Source organism: Pyricularia oryzae, chromosome 2, assembly GCF_000002495.2.
Source record: "Pyricularia oryzae 70-15 chromosome 2, whole genome shotgun sequence".
In the NCBI taxonomy this organism is placed as follows: Eukaryota; Fungi; Ascomycota; class Sordariomycetes; order Magnaporthales; family Pyriculariaceae; genus Pyricularia; species Pyricularia oryzae.
The window spans coordinates 3,919,676-3,937,367 of NC_017850.1; the positions used below are offsets into that span (position 1 = coordinate 3,919,676).

Consider the following 17,692-nt stretch of genomic DNA (forward strand, 5'->3'; position numbering starts at 1 on the left):
ACATGGGCCTGCAGGTGTAGGTACACCGTTGTGTGTAGCGAACAAATGTCAATGGATGTTGTTTTTTGGTTTGTTTGTTTATGTGAAGAGCTAGGACTTCACCTCCTTTCTGTTGGTTTATTACTGTATTCGCATGGCCTGTATGGAGGAGTTAGACGGCAATAGGAGTTTGACCGCTTCTTTTCTATTTTCTCGCAGGAACGCCAATAGGTTGTGAAATAATTTAGGCGACATTTCCGATTCCTGGCAGTATAACTTTTTGTTAAACGTCACCCTCTTGACAATTTTGAACCCTTTGTTCAATAAACTTGGTGCAATCTCTATTCATCAGACTAGTAATCCTCCTGCGATCGTTGCTGTGCCTCTGCACCTCCCCACCTCCCCCGTTGGAACCCAGGCGAAGCTATACTATTACTATAGAGATCAGGTCGACATAATGACACACACGGACCGCAAAAGAGCATCATCCGGCACAAGGCTTCATAGGCTGAGCTTACTGCCCAAGTTGATGATTGGCAAGGCAAGAAAACAATCTGGTAGGTGACATGAAAAAAAGTCGACAGGCTTTGACTCGCAAGTGCTTTCGAGGCCTCCAGGTTTGACATGTACATAGTGATACTGTTGGAGTAGATAGATGCTAAGTCTCTCGTCGAAAAAAAGGAACAGAAAGCGCCGAGAGCCAGAACAATGTTCATTCGCCAGAATGGCCGCTGAAATCCAACACACCGGCCGACATACAGAGCGCTTACCCAGCATTACCCAGCTCACGGGGGCTGGCGCCAACGAGGCCATCGTCAACAAATTCCATGAGCCCGACAGTTTTCAATGTGGGAGTTCCGCAGAGGCCACAGGTGTCAGAGTCTGCTGGACGCCGCAACAATCGTGCCAGCTGGGGGATTTTTCTGAGTCCGAAGAAAGCAGCACTCAAGTCGCCCCAGCCCCGTGATCTGGGGGATTCAGATGTGGCAGACATGGACAGAATGACGGCCAAGGTCGAGGCTAGACTCAGTGCCATACACAGCGACAAGGGCGACTTCTTCCGGAGGGGAAGGGCGGGCCGGCCGTCACCTCGGGTACTGTCAGATAGTTGGGACAGCGATACTTCACCTAGACCGGATGGCCAAACACTTACCCCGACGATCAATACTCCGCCGGTAGTTCGAGGGAGGGAACAAAATCGTCACACGGTCTACCTGGACATGACCTATGGCAGCAAGACAATAGGGAATGGGCTGCTGTTGAGACACGAGCCAAGCGAGCAAGGGCGGATCGTAACTCAACAAGCCGCGGTGACTTCGAGGGCAGTCTCGGACTCGGTGGTCACCATCACTTGCACGGAACCGACGCCTCGCTACACCAATGCTAGCTTTAGCCGATCGGAGACGTCCGAAGCCACGTCACCAGTGCCGAGTATGCCTCCGGCACAAGTACGCTCACAGTTTCTGGATCCCTCGCTCCTGTTCTTTGTTCCTCAAAGCAAGCCGGTTACGCGTCCTAACCTTGTCACCAAGACCAGCATTGTTGGATACCATGAAGATACGGCGTTGCCCGTCGGTACTACACTGTGCGTTCCAACTACCACAAAAGATCCTCCTGGGGCGTTTGAGCTCGAGGCCACACCCGTCAGTCCTTGCGGATCGGACCCCCGGAGCAAGTCCTCATCTACAGCGGTTTCCCCCCTGGAGAACGAGTCCGGGGATACCGTTCCAGAGCTGAACGTTGCGGCGGGGGCGCCGGAGAGCAAGGATACCGATACGGGGAGCGGCTGCGTACCTGCTGGTCTTCGCCAGCCCTCAGCGCCATCATCGATTTACTCAGCCGACGAGCGCACCCTGGTGGAGGGAGGGGAAGAAGAGGCAGCAGCAGCAGCAGCGGAGACGGCAGTTGGGCTCGGCGTCCACAACGAGTCGACGCCAAGCAAGCCAGAACCCGTGTACCACAACGCCATCAAGGCTCGGATCATGATGAACAACAGCCCGACGGGCAACAGTGCATGCGACGCATGGCTAGTGCGATCCCGCATGTTCCAGCTGGGTGGTTCGCCCATTGTGGCCAGTTCGCCTGTGCACGAGGCGGATAGGTTCCTGTTGCCGGTGCTGGCCTAGTTTTCATGGGTTGGAGATTGGTCGTGCGATTTATTTGATGCTTGGCGGGGTTGTAGTTGGGCTGTTATTTTTGGTGAACATTAGGTTGGTTTTTGAGTGTGCTGTAGCGTGTCCTATCTTTGGGTTTCCGTCTGATTTTTCAGCCGTCGCAGGCGGCTGAATTTTGGCTCTACATTTCTTCCCGTACCACATAGATGTCATCCTAAGCTCTAAAGCCATCATGCAATATGTTAGGACGAACCTACCGGTACAGTAGACTGAATTGAACCTCAGGCTGCACTCCTTTTTCTCCTGTAGGAGCCAGACGGCGCCACTTGGCGAGCTTAGAATCGCAAATGAGACGGTTTTGGGGGGACTATCTCGATAAAATTCAAATTAAACCAGACAAAAAGATGTTGAACCAAAATGCCGGATTAAACGAGCTGAACGCAGACGGCTCGCACCGAGTAGATCCAATGCCTTGCAGCAGCCCCCTCGTGGCGTAAGCCGCAGCTAAAAGGGATGAAAAAAATGTGCCAATGTGGCGTAGAAGCACATACATGATGGTTTCCATGGCTTCATCGCTTCTTTTTTTTAGTCTGGGTTTTTGGTCTGGGCCGGACGCATTTGTCACTTTCTTGGGCCTTTACTATTTTTCTTAAGCTGGTGTTCTAGATTCGACAATAAATCGGAGCTTGCGCAGGTACTTACTGTAGGTACGTAAGTAGGTAGGTACCTCTACCTTACGTACTTGGGTACCGATCGAAACTGGCTTATGTTAGATGCTGCTCATTGGTGACGTGCCCGACCGGATGCAATACCGTACCGGTACAGTAGATCATGCCGGCTCTACCAGGCAATAAATCTTGGGTGCTAAGGTACCAAGATTCCAAGCTTTCGCATTACGGGCATAACTGATTTTTTTTTGACATGTGCACCGCCTCTCGCATAGCGAGATTACTGCATATACTAGCACTGCACGTACCTGCCAAGCTGCATGCTCGTTTTTTTTTTCTCCCCGTTGGTCGGCAGGTGGCAATGCTTGCTTTGCTGAGTAACACAGGCACACCACACCAAAAAGCAGCACCGTTGGCCCGACATGAAAGCAATGGTGGAGGGAATACGAGGATTGACGGGCTGGGTTTCCTTACTCGGCAAGTCGGGAACCTCGGGGATCTTTCGAGTTTTTTTTTCTTTTTTTTTTTCTTTCATTGTTCTCTCCCGCCTCTGTCTGGACGTTGGTGTGGGTTGGCTAACAATGGAAAAAGATGTTCAATAATTAGTCCCTTGAAAAAAAGGTCCCCTATTACGATACGGGGGTTTTTCATGTTCTAAATTCAAGCGCAAATCGGACATGTTGTACGACCCACGGTGGCCACGCATCCCCCCAATGGCTCAAAGCAAAAAGCTGGAAACAAACTGAGGTAGTCGGACCCAGTTACCGGCCCCGCGTAGCTGCGTGCTATTTTTGAATCGATCGATCTTCGTCCGCCTTTCGAGATGATTTACATACTATTGGAGCATTGCCATGATTTATTTATGCATACTTAGTTCGTATAACTGTCATAGCACAGCGTAGCGCCCAGGGTATAGAAGTAGGAATTTTAAGTGCCGGTTGGTTTGGTCATGTTTGTCATTTTTATTTTCTTCTTTTATTTGCACATGGTGTTCGATATACCACGTACAGTCCACCACAGCACAAAAAAAAATACGGCAATATCGACACAGAATACCCAAGTAGGTAATAAGCCCTTAAAAATCCAATACGTATGCCAATTCACATGGCAAAAAAAAAAAACCCTCCGCAAGGGAGAAGGCAATGATTTTCAGGGGCCCTGCAAGTAGATTGGCTCGGCTGGTGGGGGTGAGCTCATAGGAGGGTGGGGCTTTCCGTTGAAGCGTGACTAGTACTACAGTACTACTACATAGTACGTACATGAACCGGGCCCGTGCCACACTGTTCGCGGCGCGCGCAGGAAGCACGCGAGCAACATCATCACTACAGTGACTTAATTTCTCGTCTTTACGAACTTGGCACCAAGTCTGCCGCCCTGGACCTGATCCAGTATTTTTTTGGTCCCTGAGCTTGGCTGCGCCTACGAGGGACCCACTTTCTCAGTTTCCCTTGCAAGTTGCAACACTGGTGTGTATTCGTAGCAAGTACAGTAGGCAGGTACGTAGTAATTGGCAATGTAGGAATACTGTACGTACCTAGGTAGGTACGTATGAAGTAGGCCCCTTCCTTGCGCGCTCCCTCAATTCGGGATCACCTCATCATCAACCAAACATCCCGGCTTTAAAACACGACTTGGCATTGAGGCGACCCCTTGAACTTGTGGGTAAGTCGATTGACGACGATAGAGAAAGATGCTTTGACACAAAAGAGAAATCGATAAATCGATAAAAAAGAAGAAATGAAAAACACGTCGAAAAAAAAGACATAGTGGAGACATTATGACGAGATACCGGTATGCCTGCTGGTGAAAATCAGACAGAACCAGCCAGCAAACAAAGGCAAAAAGACAAACAAGAAACAAAGAAAAGCAATGGGGTGTAGATTTTCTGTGTGAATTTTCAACGACTTCCTGTTTCTTCTGCGGAAGAGGATTCTTCTTTGTTTTCCCGCATCCATCGGCTTTGTTACTTACTGTTGTACCGGTAGTCTGACAAAGTCGAAACCCACTTTACTTTTTGCAGGTTGGTTTGAGGTTGGCCGGCTTTTTTGTTTGCGCCCCCCTTGTTCCTTGTTGGTTGTCGTCAGCGTTCCATACACACCCGAGGGCCAAAACGGAGATCAATGTTTTTCATTTCCATCATGTCATGACAGGTTCGTTGGATTGGTACCTACCACCTAGGTAGCACCTAGAGTAGGTCGGTACCTCACTACGCTATCCCATCCTACCTTACTTACCTTAGGCACCTAGGTACCTACCTACACACACGTCCAAGGTACTGTACCTACCGACCTGCCTCTACTCCGTACCTGTCGTACCTGCCCTTAACACATCAATAAACCTAATTCATCCTGGCCCGTGTGTACACTCACTTCCTTTACACCCGGGATGCTACTCCATCTTTGTTTGCTTTGCTTCCCCCCTCTCTCCATCTACTGTATCCCCACCCCGTTTACAAAAGCCGACCCAACCAGGTTTAAAGACGACACCGACTTGTCTTCACCGCTCCAACCCGAGACCCCTTGCCACAACACTCTTTCAGCCAAAATAAAAAATAAAAAAAATAAAAAATAAAAAAATCACCGTTGCATTATTTTCCGCAGTGCATATTCCCACATGTTCTGCATCAACACCGCTGCTTCTTGTTAGCTTTAGTTGGGCTTCCAATCTTGACTAGGTCTAGAAAAAGAACTTGGCACAATAAAGCCCAAGCTGAGCTGTCATCTCTTTCCGAGCCTGAATTGACCTGACCTGACCTGGCCTGAACCGATCAGACCAGACCCCTTGCGCCAAGGGCTAGTCGCACGCACCCCCTCCTCCTCATCAGCCTCGTTATTTCACCTTTCTCCAACCGGCGCCCGCCGACCTACTTTAGTCCGCCATCTTGGGTCTTACCCTAGCGTCCGAGCTCCTGGTGATTTTGTTCTTCCTGATGGTTCCCTCACTTTAAAAACACTCTCACACACAGACGTTCACACAAAGAAAAGAATAAAGCTCCCAGGATTCTCGTGTTCCACCAAATCTTCGTCTTATTCTGCTGCAGCAACGCTTCTTCTCGTATCTTGCTAGCTGCTACTACTTTCTCTCTTTTCAGCCAGTCAGTCAGTCGATTCTTCGGCTTGGGCAAACTGTACATACATATATGGACCCTCTTTCCCCTCTCGCTTGTCTTCAGAACTGCGGACCACCACCTTAGTTTTAAACTCCCGACACCGATATTTGCCATTAACTTGATAAACAAGCTGGGAGGCACTTTACTCTCCCCAATCGACCTGTTAGAGCTCAAGGATATCTCCGAGAAAGAGACTGGAGTGAGAGTGTGAAAAGACACTCGGAAATATACCCATAGCACCGCTATATGTGGGCAGCTTTTCGGAGGGATATGAGCACCAACTCGGTCCTCGAATTAAGCGAGCTTGGCTAGTTGAGGAATCCACCTGGAGGGAAGAGCAATCGTCGACGAAGAAATCCAAACGCGGCAGACCGACAGACCAGCAAAATGGCATTTGATATGCGTTCAAACATGTCTCCATCTTTGGCCAAGAAGGTCGTCGACGAGGACATGTCGGACGATGAGTTTGACTTTGACGAGGAGTACTTCATGAGGACCTACAAGCCGCTTTCGAACTTGCCTACTCCCCCGCCGTCTTCACAAAACTCCTCGGCCGCTCTCAGTCCTATGTTGCTGGAGATGCAGGACGGTGAGATGCGGGACCCAGCATTCTTTGGTAAGCAGTCACCTTCGGGTCCAATTGGCCTATATGATAGCTATATCGCCATAGGCTTGTATTCCTTTCATTATGCTGACTATTCCTGCCTTGAACCTATTTACAGGAGCTGCTGTTCATCTAGTCAACCTTTTGCCCCCGGCCGCGTCTTTGGCAACGCCGTCGGTTCCTATCGTCCATGCCATTCTCACCCGATCTGACTTGCCATTGCATACCGTGGCTTTAGCCGTATGCATCATGGACTCACTTGGTAGCAAGTTTCCTAGGGCTTGGAGGACGTCTTGTCCCTTGATGCCTATGGGCCCCGACTCCGACTTCGATGTGGATCCCGATTACACGCACACGAACGGACATATGGAACAGCGCACGCGCCTGCAGCACATCGACTCGGTCTCGCCGGAACTCATCGTCCTCGCCTCGTTGGTTGTCGCTGCCAAATTTACCGACGACTCTCAGGAATCAACCCGATGGTATGCTGGGGCTTGGGGCAGCTGGATGTGGTCATGTGACCAGATCAACACGACGGAGCGATGCATCATGGAGAACCTGGGCTACCGGATCATGCCCTTGACTGCCCCGGACATCCTCGATGATGCCATAACAGACATGGCCAGAGCCGCGAAATCGGCAACAAGCCACCCAGGCTGCGGTAACAGCAGCGGGTCGTCGTCGTCATCGTCACGGGGAGGATACGCAACACCGGTTACACCTGCCAGCAGCTGCGATGACCGGCAGCTTGGGGCTCACCCATAAACATCGCTTCGAATAATTACCGTCTTTATCGTCGTCGACGCCACTACTGCCACTGTTAAGGAATGGCTGTTTCCACCGAACCGCGATATTTATCACGAACATAATTTTCCTAATCGGCTTTTTTCTTGTCTTGGGCAGAGCATCAGCGGCGTGTTGGGTTTTAAATACTGGTTTACTTTTATTTTTAATCATGGAGTTTCGGGCATCTTGATCAGACCATATATGGGCGTTTGGCGGTCTTTATTTCTCGTCATTTACTACATTTTGTCCGAGTTTGCAACATCATACCCCCTTCTTGTTTCATTACATGGCGTTTTTCCTGTCGTTACAAAAAGACTTGGTTGGGCTACATTTCCTTATTGCATTTATTGTTTCCTCCGTGCCCCGATGATGTGTTAGTCGGGCATTGGCACCTGGAGTGAGACAGACATGAAAAAATGCCAAGAAAGTGCCCTTTGGTTAGTTGGCTACTGGCGGCACAGGACAGCATAGCACAGACTTGGACACAGCAACAGCACACTGTATATGGTCTGCCCTAGGTTGGCATACCACTAGGACGAGTTTTTTAAATCATAATTTAGTCGCACGTCACGTCCGAGCTCTTTGGATGTCCATGGTTGAATGCCTTGCCTATGCAGTGACATCATAAGAGATGGAGAATTACAGGGTTCTGAATTCAAAAGTGTGAGACAACAACATCGTTGGCTGTACGACGAGACAAGCCTTATGGACTAAGCCTCTCCAGAGTCCATGCCGCGTCCTTCTCATCAGCCCTCTCGTAGACGAAGCGGTCGTGCAGCCTATTTGCCCTCCCCTGCCAAAACTCAACCCTAAGCGGTACGATCCTCAGCCCTCCCCAGAAATCTGGGACGGGTATGTCATCAACGCCAGCAAACTTTCCCTCGGTCTCGCGCACCCAACCGTCGAGCTGCGCGCGGCCGTCGTCCTCGCCACCCTCCGCTCCTCCTTCGGGCTTGAGCACGGCGCTCTGCCGGCTCGCCCAGGCACCGATGCGGCTGCCGCGCACGCGCGTCTCGTAGTAGCGCTGCGACTCTTCGCGCGTCAGGCGCTCGGCCCGGCCCTCAACCCTCACCTGCCTCTCGAGCGGCTCCCACCAAAACGTCAGCGACGCCCAGGGGTTCCCGACCGAGGAGGGCGTGCCGTCGCCAAATAGGTCAAAGGCCTTGCGACTGGTGCCGAAATTCGAGTAGATGACGAAGCCCTTGTCGTCGAGCTCCTTCATGTAGACGACGCGGGCCGACACGCGGCCCGAGGGCAGCGACGCCGTCGACAGGGTGCACGTCTCTGGGTGGGAAACCCTTGGCGGCTGCTGGGTGGCGGCGTCCGCAGCGGCCGAGTCACCGCCGTCGCTACCCAGTGCCGATTTGAACCAGGCGTGGAACTGCCGGATCGGCGACGAGGGGTCCAGGTCCGAGCGGTGCAGGCCCGTCCGCTCGTGCTTGAGGAACTGCTCCGCCTGGCTGTTCATGGTCGCTGTCGATGAAGGGGCGACTGGTTTGTTATGGCCATGGTGGCTTGTGTTAGTCACAAATGGGTGTGGCGTGTAAATGAAGTGGTGTGAGACATGTTGGTGATCATCACCCTTGTAATTTCCAGTCCATTTTGTGAAGAGGCTATCGCGGAGAGAATAAGGATCCTAGTCCATGATCAACGGAGGTGCACGAGGCAAAGAAATACGCCAAAACAATGCCTTCCGAAAAATATTCTTTTCGGTCTCGTACGTTGGCTGGCTTGACAAGGCAGTGTCACCCGGGGCAACAAGCCAAGGGAGAGGAAATGGAATAAACAAGTAACCCAAAAACACAGCGTACGTGGAGTGAATTGCTCTTCCCATGCACTAACTTACAAATTAGCTTCTCCCCATTAGGTGGTGGGTGTAATGCCATGGTTCTTCGAAAGCTGAGCGCACCAAGCCGGCCGGGGGAGCAGTTGAGGTGGATGAGGGGCCGAGTGATGATGCCCATCAAGGCAAGGAAGCAACAAAAACAATGGTCGATCCCCAGAGGAGGCGGGTAAAAAAGCAAGCAAAGTGTTTGCCCAGACGATATTTGGTATATTAGAGGTGGAAACCTTGGGGGAAAAGAAACAAAGAGAACAAAGCAGATATTCCCATCGTCCCTTTTTTTACTCTGTATGACGTTGACTACGAGAGTCTATCCAGTTCCACGTCACCCCAGGATCACCCCACTACCCAGGGCCTCCGCTACAAACCCCCGATCGTCTCAACCATAGCGCGGCACTAGGGATGCTGGGTGAGTGAGTCAAGTACCGTAAGTGGAAACTGAAATATTTCCTCGCAACAAGAAATGGTCCAAGAACCGGATGTTTTCTTTGATTAAAACTAGATATTTCTAGTATAAATATCTGTTGTTTTCCCAATCAAAATGCATTTATGTGCGGTTCGTTTGTCAAACGCCTGGACTCGTCGATTACGGATATAGATCATCCGCAAGGCCAGTGGAGACCTATCACCAGAAATCAAGCATTTACCGGAATGAGAATCGGAAAAGCATACCCAAAAAACGCATAACATAGGTACATATACGGATAGACACACATACGTGTACGAACCAAACGCAAATGGGTATATTATTAAACACATAACGCCCAGAAAACTCCAACCACATCACGCCATGCCGTCACAATAAAATGACTTATACGCAACGGCGTGCGGGCTCGTTCCAAACAAAACTACGACCATGACGCCCTTGACTCCAAATAAGTCACTTGCGTGATTTATCGCTCTATATGCCCAAGCTTCTCTCCTAAGATTTTGTTTTCTCTCTTCGTTTGACTAAGGGAGTGGGCATCCATTCGCCCGCGAAATCCAAAACAATATTCCATCCAAAAAGAAAACAGAAAGCAATATCCAAAAACAAACTCCTCTATTTACCTCGACGTGAAGCAACCCAAGGACAAAAGGCCTGACCGCATCCTGTAGAAGAACTCAAGGAGCTAAAACTTGAAAGCTTCGTCTTTGGGGATCCAGTGACCGGTTGGCCTTGAGCCACAAAAATATCATTCTTGCTCATTCAGGACATAACCAGAGCAAGCAGAGCCATACGGCAGTAAAGTCCGTATCTCATCTATATACATCATTCAAATGTCAGCAAATGCAACAAGAGCAAGTCAACGAGGATGGGCCGACAAACACTTACCTGTCTGAAATAGGCAGCCCGCTGATCAAAATCAATCTCCTCCGCAATCTCATCGTTTCTTGGGAGAGGGTGCATTACAATCATGTTAGCCTTGGCCTGGCGCAACATGGCATTGTCGATGCGGTAAGCGCCCTTCACGGCTTCGTATGCCTCGGCACTGGGGAAACGCTCCTTCTGTACGCGAGTGCAGTAAAGCACGTCGCTGCGCGCGACAATCTCCTGGGTCAGAGTCTCTGACTCGCACAAGAGCTGGCCACGCTCCACCAGCTGGTTTCGGACGTAGGCCGGAAGAGAAAGACTCTTGGGCGAAACGAGCTGGATGCGAACCTCGTAGTGGCGCAAGAGGTTGGCCAATGAGTGCACTGTACGCCCATAGAGCAGATCGCCCACGAAAGTGATGGTCAGGCCCTGAACGGTACCCAGCTCTTCACGGATAGTGAAGAGGTCCAGGAACGCCTGAGTGGGATGCTCCTTGCTTCCGTTTCCTCCGTTGATCACTGGCACTTGGCTGAACTTCTGCGCAATGTCAACACTTTGTTCTTGAGGGTGCCTCAAAACCACTGCGTCACCGTACTGGCCAACAGTGCGCAAGGTATCCTGCAGTGTCTCGCCCTTCTGGACCGACGAGTGTGAGGTCGCAATTGCGATGGTGCGGCCACCCAGGCGCTGCATGGCAGCGTCGAACGACGCCGAAGTGCGCGTGGACGGCTCGTAGAAGAGAGTGCAGAGCACGCGGCCGCGGAGCACGTCCAAAACACCATCCCTTTGCACGCCAAGACGCATCTCCTGCGCAACAGTGAAGAGGTGATGCAGATCGCTGCGCTTGTACTCATGCACCGAAAGCACGTGCTGGTTCTTGAAACGTGACGGCGCGGAGAGCAATTCGCCCAGCGATGAGGTGCTCACAGCAGGCGGGATACTCTGGGAAGGTATCTCAGTGTCGACAGCAGACTTGTTGACAGTGGGCGACAGGGCTGACATGGCAGAGTCGATATACCTTGGCCGCAGGAGAGGACGAGGCCCTGAGGACAGCATAGACTGGCGCCTGATGACAGGGCTCTCAGGGATTTGCTGGGCTGCCTTGAGAGGGGGCGACATGGGGAGCGAAGGCAGAGCGTTGTGAGTGGACATGTCCTTGCCCATAGCCAAAACAGGGAGAGCTTGCCCATCGAGGCACACCACCTTGCCTTCGAAAGTTACCCTCTGCACGGAACCTCGGACTTGTCTGCCTGCGAATGGGGACCAGTTGGTGGACTTGGGAAGAGTGTATGATCGGTTCAGCTCCACCTCAACCGAAGTACCGACCTGCTCGTGAAGCTCAAATATCTCCATCGGGTTGTCATGCAGGCGAGACTTGATATCATCCATAGTCAACTTGCCCTCGGAGACCGACGTGAGCAGGAGGGGAAGGACATCAGCGATACCGACAGCAGCATCGGTATCATGCGACAAAGTATGGGCTAGCTGGTAGGGCAGACTGCCAATGGAGAACACATCGATAGTGCTCATGTGCTCCCACAAAGCCTGCTGATCCTCGTAGGTGGGAAGCAGCTGTTGGCAATCGGGGTAGTCCTTCTGCGACAGGTAAAGGCAGTAGACGGACACATCACAAGTGACCTTGAGACCCTTCTGCTTGCTCAGCTCAATGAGCCTGATGTCATCCTTGCTAGTCACACACGTGACGTGGATGCGTCGGTTGTGAAGGCTTGCCAGCAGCAGAATCGAAGCCAGGTCTGTGGTCCTGGCGTCTGTGATAATGGGCTTGTGGGCTGGCCAAGAGTCGAAGTGAGCAGTCACAGCAGCTACCTTGCTGATGTTGTCCGACAAGTGGTTGAAAGGAATGAAAAGCGAACCAACCTCGGCCATGACCTGGCTAATTTGATCCGAGTTGCTCGAGGTTGCCGAGACCGACAAGTTGAAGTCGCAGTAGGTGTCCGACTTGGCGTTTTGCTGAGCGACCTTGAGAGACTTGGCGTCTGTGATAGCGCCGTCTACGCCGACCGGCATAACCCTGATCATGCTGAAGCCGGCAGCCACAGATGCCCTGGTAACAGTGCTCAAATCCTTGCTGCCGAGAGACACGATACCCGGAACAAAGGCCGCAATGTTGATCAGGCTAGGCAGAATCATGGTGCGATGGCTGGTCTGGTAGTCGCGCAGGCCAACCTCAAGCTCGAAATGCCTGGCAATAGCCTCGACAAGAATCTTGGCATTCTTGACATTGGTAACCAATGGAATCTGGTAGTCGACAGCCATTCTGCGGGTCTGATATCCCTTACTCATATAGTTGGCGGGACGCCTGTACTTGTTGCTCGAGGGAAGGTTGATGTAAAGGTCGATCATGTTGTTGGACAAGTGCTGCGTGAGCGAGAACTCTGACTTCTGTCCGTCGTCCTCAGAGCCCAGAGCCTCCAAGTACTGCACCGGAATACCGTGCTCCTGCAAGAAGTCGGCTGTACCGGCCGTCGCGAAGAGCTTGTAGCCGAGTCTTTGCAAGTTGGCGACCGACGGCAGCATTTCCTTCTTATCCTTGTAGGACCCAATAGACAACAATATGTTGTTCTTTGGAATCTTGAAGCCCGTGGAGAGCAAGGCCTTGAGGTACGCCTCGTACTTATCTCTACCGAAACAGGCGACTTCTCCGGTCGAGGCCATCTCCACACCCAGAACTGGATCAGCACCCGAAAGACGAGAGAAACTGAACTGAGGAACTTTGCAGGCGACAGCGCTCGATGTTCTCTCTTCTTCAGGATACGCCTCAAAGGGAACGCTCATGATGGCCTTGGTCGCCATCTCGATGAGGTCCACACCCATGACCTTGGAAACGAATGGGAATGACCGCGAGGCACGGACGTTACACTCGATAACCTTGATGTCGTTGTCCTTGGCGATGAACTGGATGTTGAAGGGTCCAGTGACATTGAGGGCACCTGCAATCTTGCGAGTTGCCTCCTCGATCCTTTCAATCGTCGTCTTCTCGAGATCTTGAGGCGGAAGGATAAGTGTTGCGTCTCCGGAGTGAACACCGGCGTTTTCAACATGCTCGGAAACGAAATGACCAACAACCTTGCCATCCTTGGCAACCGCATCCATCTCGATTTCTTTGGCGTTTTCGATGTACTTGGTGATGACCACGGGATGCTCGCGAGAAACCTCGGCAGCCTGCTTCAGGTAGGACTCGAGGTCGGCCTCTGAGTAGACAGTATTCATGGCCGCACCCGAAAGAACATATGATGGGCGGACAAGAACCGGGTATGACACTGCTTGACAGAATTTTTTGGCCTCCTCAAAGCTTGTCAACTCTTTCCAGGTGGGCTGGTCCACACCAATTCTATCAAGCATACGAGAGAACTTGAAGCGGTTCTCGGCCGTGTCGATCATCTCGGGCGAGGTTCCCAGGATCTTTGCTCCGTAGCGGTGCAGAGGCAGTGCGATGTTGTTAGGTGTCTGGCCACCCATGGCGCCGAGAATACCATTGGCAGCCTCCATCTCGTAGATGTCAAGCACAGTCTCCAGGTTGATGTTCTCGAAGTAGAGCTTGTCTGCCTCGTCGTAATCCGTGCTGACAGTTTCAGGGTTGTAGTTGACCATAATGGTCTTGTAGCCCTGTTGACGCAGGGTCCTGATGGCACGAACCGAACACCAATCGAACTCAACCGAGGAGCCAATACGGTACACGCCAGAGCCGAGGACCATCACGCCGTGGTCATCAAGTGCAATGTCGTGCTCGGTTGCGTTGTAAGTGAGATAGAGGTAGTTGGTGAATGCCGGGAACTCGGCTGCGACGGTGTCGATTTGCTTGACGAAAGGTGTGATGCCTGCTTCAAGCCTCAGGGAGCGAACAGCGAGCTCATTAGAGCTCCAGAATTTGGCCAACTGCCTATCGCTGAAGCCGAGACGCTTTGCCTCCAGCAACAAGTCGGGACGTCCGCTGATGTTATCCTTGGAAAAGCCAGACATAGTTTTGGCAAAATCGCTCAAGCCCTTGAGCTTGTTGAGGAACCACTTGTCAATCTTGGTCATCTCCCAGATCTTGTCAACAGTGTAGCCGCTTGCCATCGCATTTGCAATGGCGAAGAGACGCTGGTCTGACGGCGTTTGCAGCTCGTCATCGATCGACATGAGGGCCTTGGTCTCGTTGAAGCCGAGGTTGTGGAAATCAATGGCACGGATTGCCTTCTGGATGGCCTCCTCGAAGGATCGACCGATGCTCATAACCTCCCCAATACTCTTCATGGACGAGCCAAGCAAGGTAGACACGCGGGTGAACTTCTTCAGATCCCAGCGGGGCATCTTGACCACGACGTAATCCAAAGATGGCTCGAAGCAAGCACATGTCACCTTGGTAACAGAGTTCTTGATCTCCTTGAGAGGGATACCAAGACCAAGCTTGGCTGCAATGAAGGCAAGGGGGTAACCAGTTGCCTTGGACGCAAGGGCAGAGGATCTCGAAAGACGGGCGTTGACTTCGATGATGCAGTACTCCTTGGAGAATGGGTTGAGCGCGTACTGAATGTTGCATTCACCCACAACGCCCAGGTGACGAATGACGTTGACTGCGGTAGTCCTCAGCATGTTGTAGTCCTCATCTGAAAGTGTTTGCGAGGGAGCCACGACAATGGAGTCGCCGGTGTGGATACCAAGGGGATCAAAGTTCTCCATGTTACAGACGGTGATGCAGTTGTCCTGTGCGTCACGCACCACCTCGTACTCGATCTCCTTCCATCCTTTCATACTTCTCTCAATGAGAACCTGGGGACTGGCGGCCAAGGCCTTGTTGCAAAGGTCAAGCAGCTCAGCCTCGTTGTTGGCAAAACCACTTCCGAGACCACCGAGAGCATATGCTGCTCTGACGATGACGGGGAAGCCAATGTCCTTGACAACCCTCATGCACTCGTCCACGCTGCTTGCCGACGCGGACTTGGCACATTTCTCCCCAATCGACTCCATGCTGCGAGCGAAGAGTTCACGGTCCTCGGTAGTGATGATGGTCTCAATAGGTGTTCCGAGAACCTTGACGCCGAGCTCCTCAAACTCATCCTTGAGCTGGATACCCACTGAGAGAGCCGTCTGGCCACCGAAAGTGACGTAGATAGCGTCGGGACGCTCGTACTTAATGACTTTGCGCACGAAATCGGCGTTGACTGGAAGGAAGTAGACCTTGTCAGCCAGACCCTTAGAGGTCTGAATGGTCGCAATGTTTGGGTTGATGAGCACGGTGTAGATGCCCTCTTCCTTCAAAGCCTTGATTGCTTGACTTCCAGAGTAGTCAAACTCTCCAGCCTGTCCGATACTCAGACCACCACTTCCAAGGACAAGGACCTTCTTGACGTGCACGCGGGGGTGAAGTCTTTCGTTCTCCTCCAAGGTGCCGCCGGGAAAACTGACAGGCTTCTGCAGAAGACTGCTATCGGCGGCGCACTTGACCACAGTGTTGATGAAGACGTCGAAGAGGAACTCGGTATCACGGGGACCCGGTGTGCTTTCGGGATGGAATTGCACACTGAAGTGGGGCTGGTCGACATGCATGATACCCTCGTTGCTGCCGTCGTTGGCGTTAACGAAAAGCTCCTTCCAGCCTGTAGGGAGCGTGGCTGCGTCCACGGCGAACCCGTGGTTTTGCGATGTGATATGGCACTTTCCGGTCACCATGCTCGTGCAGGGAATGTTGTGACCGCGGTTTCCGAACTTCATCTTGATTGTTGTGGCGCCGGAGGCTCTCGCCAACAGCTGGTGGCCCAAGCAAATTCCGAAGATGGGAGTCTTGTTTGCAGCAACTGCCGCAGAGATACGCTTGACGGTGTCCTGGACCACGGACGGGTCGCCAGGGCCGTTGGAGAGGAAGAGACCATCGTACTCGGTGCCAGCTCCCTTGGAGACATCATAGTCCCAAGGGCATACTAGGACCTCGACGCCGCGCTTGAGGAAGCAACGGAGCTGGTTGTATTTCATACCAACATCGAGACAGAGGATGCGAATCGGTCGGCCGGAGGGATGCTTCAAAGCAACATTTTGCGGGGGCTTGTAGAGCTTTGGTGCCTTGATGGAGACTGCAACGACAACCCGTCAGTTATCAATGCAAACATCAGTTTTTGGGGAGGCTTTGATTTACTTACCCTCGGCGACCAGGTTCTTCTTGTTGGGGTTCACCCAGTCAACGGTCTCGAAATATTGGGACCAGTCTGGGGTTGCGAATTTGGTTACAAAGAGCTCGTTGCCACTCTCAGTGGCCGAGGCACGTTGAAGTAGCATGCGACCCAGCATACTTCCGTGGTTCCGAATGTGCTTGGTGAGACCTCTCGTGTCAACACCATACATTGCCGGAATTCCCTGCTCCTTGAGCCATGTTCCCAAAGAGGATGTGGCCAAGTAGTGGGAGTAGTCCTCGCCAGAGTATGAGGCGGCCACGAGACCGGCGATGTGGATCTGTGAGGACTCAAAATGGGCAGGTAGGTCACCCAGGAGCTCATCCATGGTCTCACGAGATGGAACGCCGTAGTTTCCTACAAGAGGGAAGGTGATCACAAGGATCTGACCCCTGTAGGAGGGGTCGGTGACTGACTCTGGATAGCCCACCATTCCAGTCTGGAAAACGAGCTCGCCGGCGATGCTCTTGGGGGCGCCGAAGCTGTAGCCTTGGTAAGCCGAGCCATCTTCAAGCTCGAGGCAGATGAGCTTGTTGTCGCTGGCCGAGTCGACGATTCGGGCCGAAGCCGGAGGGAACACGCGGGCAGCCATGGCGACTGCTGCTAGAGGGGTGGGTGCCCCGAGGTGGTGCAAGAGTCTCCAAATAAAATTCAAAGATCAAGATGGTGGAGAGTGTGAAGAGCTTGTGTTCTCTTGCTTCCAACGGTGTTCAGACTTCAGGCATCCGAGCTTCCGTCTTGGCCTGAAGCTTTACGACCGATGAAAGAAAGAGGGGGAGAAGAAAAAAGAGGATGAAAAAAAAACCATGATGGTATTCACCAGATTCTTAAGACATTGCCATGGGATTCTGGGACCGGCAGAATTCCTACCCCACCAAAAACTTTTTTTTTTTTTTTTTTTTTTTGCGGCGCGCACGTCAGAGCTGTGCTTTCTTTGGCCAATTCCCATGGCCGTAGAGGTCGGCGGCGCCACATTTGGTGCGGGGACTGCCCCTGCCACCTTATATTTCCTCTGACCGCCTTTGGTCTGTGGGCCCACGTTGACTCGGGACGCCATACCTAGGTGGTTAAGCTCTGAGATGTTTACCGTAGTAGCCCGCTATTGTCACATATAGCTTGCGCTTAGAG

At 52.1% G+C, this 17,692-nt stretch overlaps 4 protein-coding genes across 4 annotated transcripts; 2 read left to right on the forward strand and 2 right to left on the reverse strand.

Annotated features, from left to right (window-relative positions):
* Window positions 1–806: 806 nt before the first annotated feature.
* MGG_14792 (uncharacterized protein) lies at window positions 807–2,468 on the forward strand (the record flags this gene model as incomplete). Its single annotated transcript, XM_003714459.1, has 1 exon — window positions 807–2,468. The coding sequence occupies one exon, from the start codon at window positions 807–809 to the stop codon at window positions 2,103–2,105; it is 1,299 nt and encodes a 432-aa protein (XP_003714507.1). The 3' UTR covers window positions 2,106–2,468.
* A 1,907-nt stretch (window positions 2,469–4,375) lies between these two features.
* MGG_01534 (uncharacterized protein) lies at window positions 4,376–7,837 on the forward strand. The gene is made up of 2 exons (XM_003714460.1): window positions 4,376–6,486; window positions 6,593–7,837. The coding sequence occupies exons 1-2, from the start codon at window positions 6,258–6,260 to the stop codon at window positions 7,237–7,239; spliced, it is 876 nt and encodes a 291-aa protein (XP_003714508.1). The 5' UTR covers window positions 4,376–6,257; the 3' UTR covers window positions 7,240–7,837.
* On the reverse strand, window positions 7,822–9,398 carry MGG_01535 (pyridoxamine 5'-phosphate oxidase). Its single transcript, XM_003714461.1, has 2 exons — window positions 9,107–9,398; window positions 7,822–8,751 (listed from the first exon to the last, which is right to left on the reverse strand). Exons 1-2 carry the CDS (start codon window positions 9,222–9,224, stop codon window positions 7,964–7,966), a joined length of 906 nt encoding a protein of 301 aa, XP_003714509.1. The 5' UTR covers window positions 9,225–9,398; the 3' UTR covers window positions 7,822–7,963.
* A 377-nt stretch (window positions 9,399–9,775) lies between these two features.
* MGG_01537 (pyrABCN) lies at window positions 9,776–17,430 on the reverse strand. The gene is made up of 3 exons (XM_003714462.1): window positions 16,535–17,430; window positions 10,419–16,468; window positions 9,776–10,346 (listed from the first exon to the last, which is right to left on the reverse strand). Exons 1-3 carry the CDS (start codon window positions 17,154–17,156, stop codon window positions 10,293–10,295), a joined length of 6,726 nt encoding a protein of 2,241 aa, XP_003714510.1. The 5' UTR covers window positions 17,157–17,430; the 3' UTR covers window positions 9,776–10,292.
* Between the last annotated feature and the right edge of the window lie 262 nt (window positions 17,431–17,692).

Bases quoted from the DNA above. Each gene is read 5' to 3' on its own strand.
- MGG_01534 (XM_003714460.1), top strand. From the start codon at position 6,258: ATGGCATTTGATATGCGTTCAAACATGTCTCCATCTTTGGCCAAGAAG. The intron at 6,487-6,592 runs GTAAGCAGTCAC...ACCTATTTACAG, and splicing joins GCGGGACCCAGCATTCTTTG to GAGCTGCTGTTCATCTAGTC.
- MGG_01535 (XM_003714461.1), bottom strand. From the start codon at position 9,224: ATGGGCATCATCACTCGGCCCCTCATCCACCTCAACTGCTCCCCCGGC. The intron at 8,752-9,106 runs GTAAGTTAGTGC...ATAACAAACCAG, and splicing joins TAATGGGGAGAAGCTAATTT to TCGCCCCTTCATCGACAGCG.
- MGG_01537 (XM_003714462.1), bottom strand. From the start codon at position 17,156: ATGGCTGCCCGCGTGTTCCCTCCGGCTTCGGCCCGAATCGTCGACTCG. The intron at 16,469-16,534 runs GTAAGTAAATCA...TTGTCGTTGCAG, and splicing joins GAAGAACCTGGTCGCCGAGG to TCTCCATCAAGGCACCAAAG. The intron at 10,347-10,418 runs GTAAGTGTTTGT...TGATGTATATAG, and splicing joins GGGCTGCCTATTTCAGACAG to ATGAGATACGGACTTTACTG.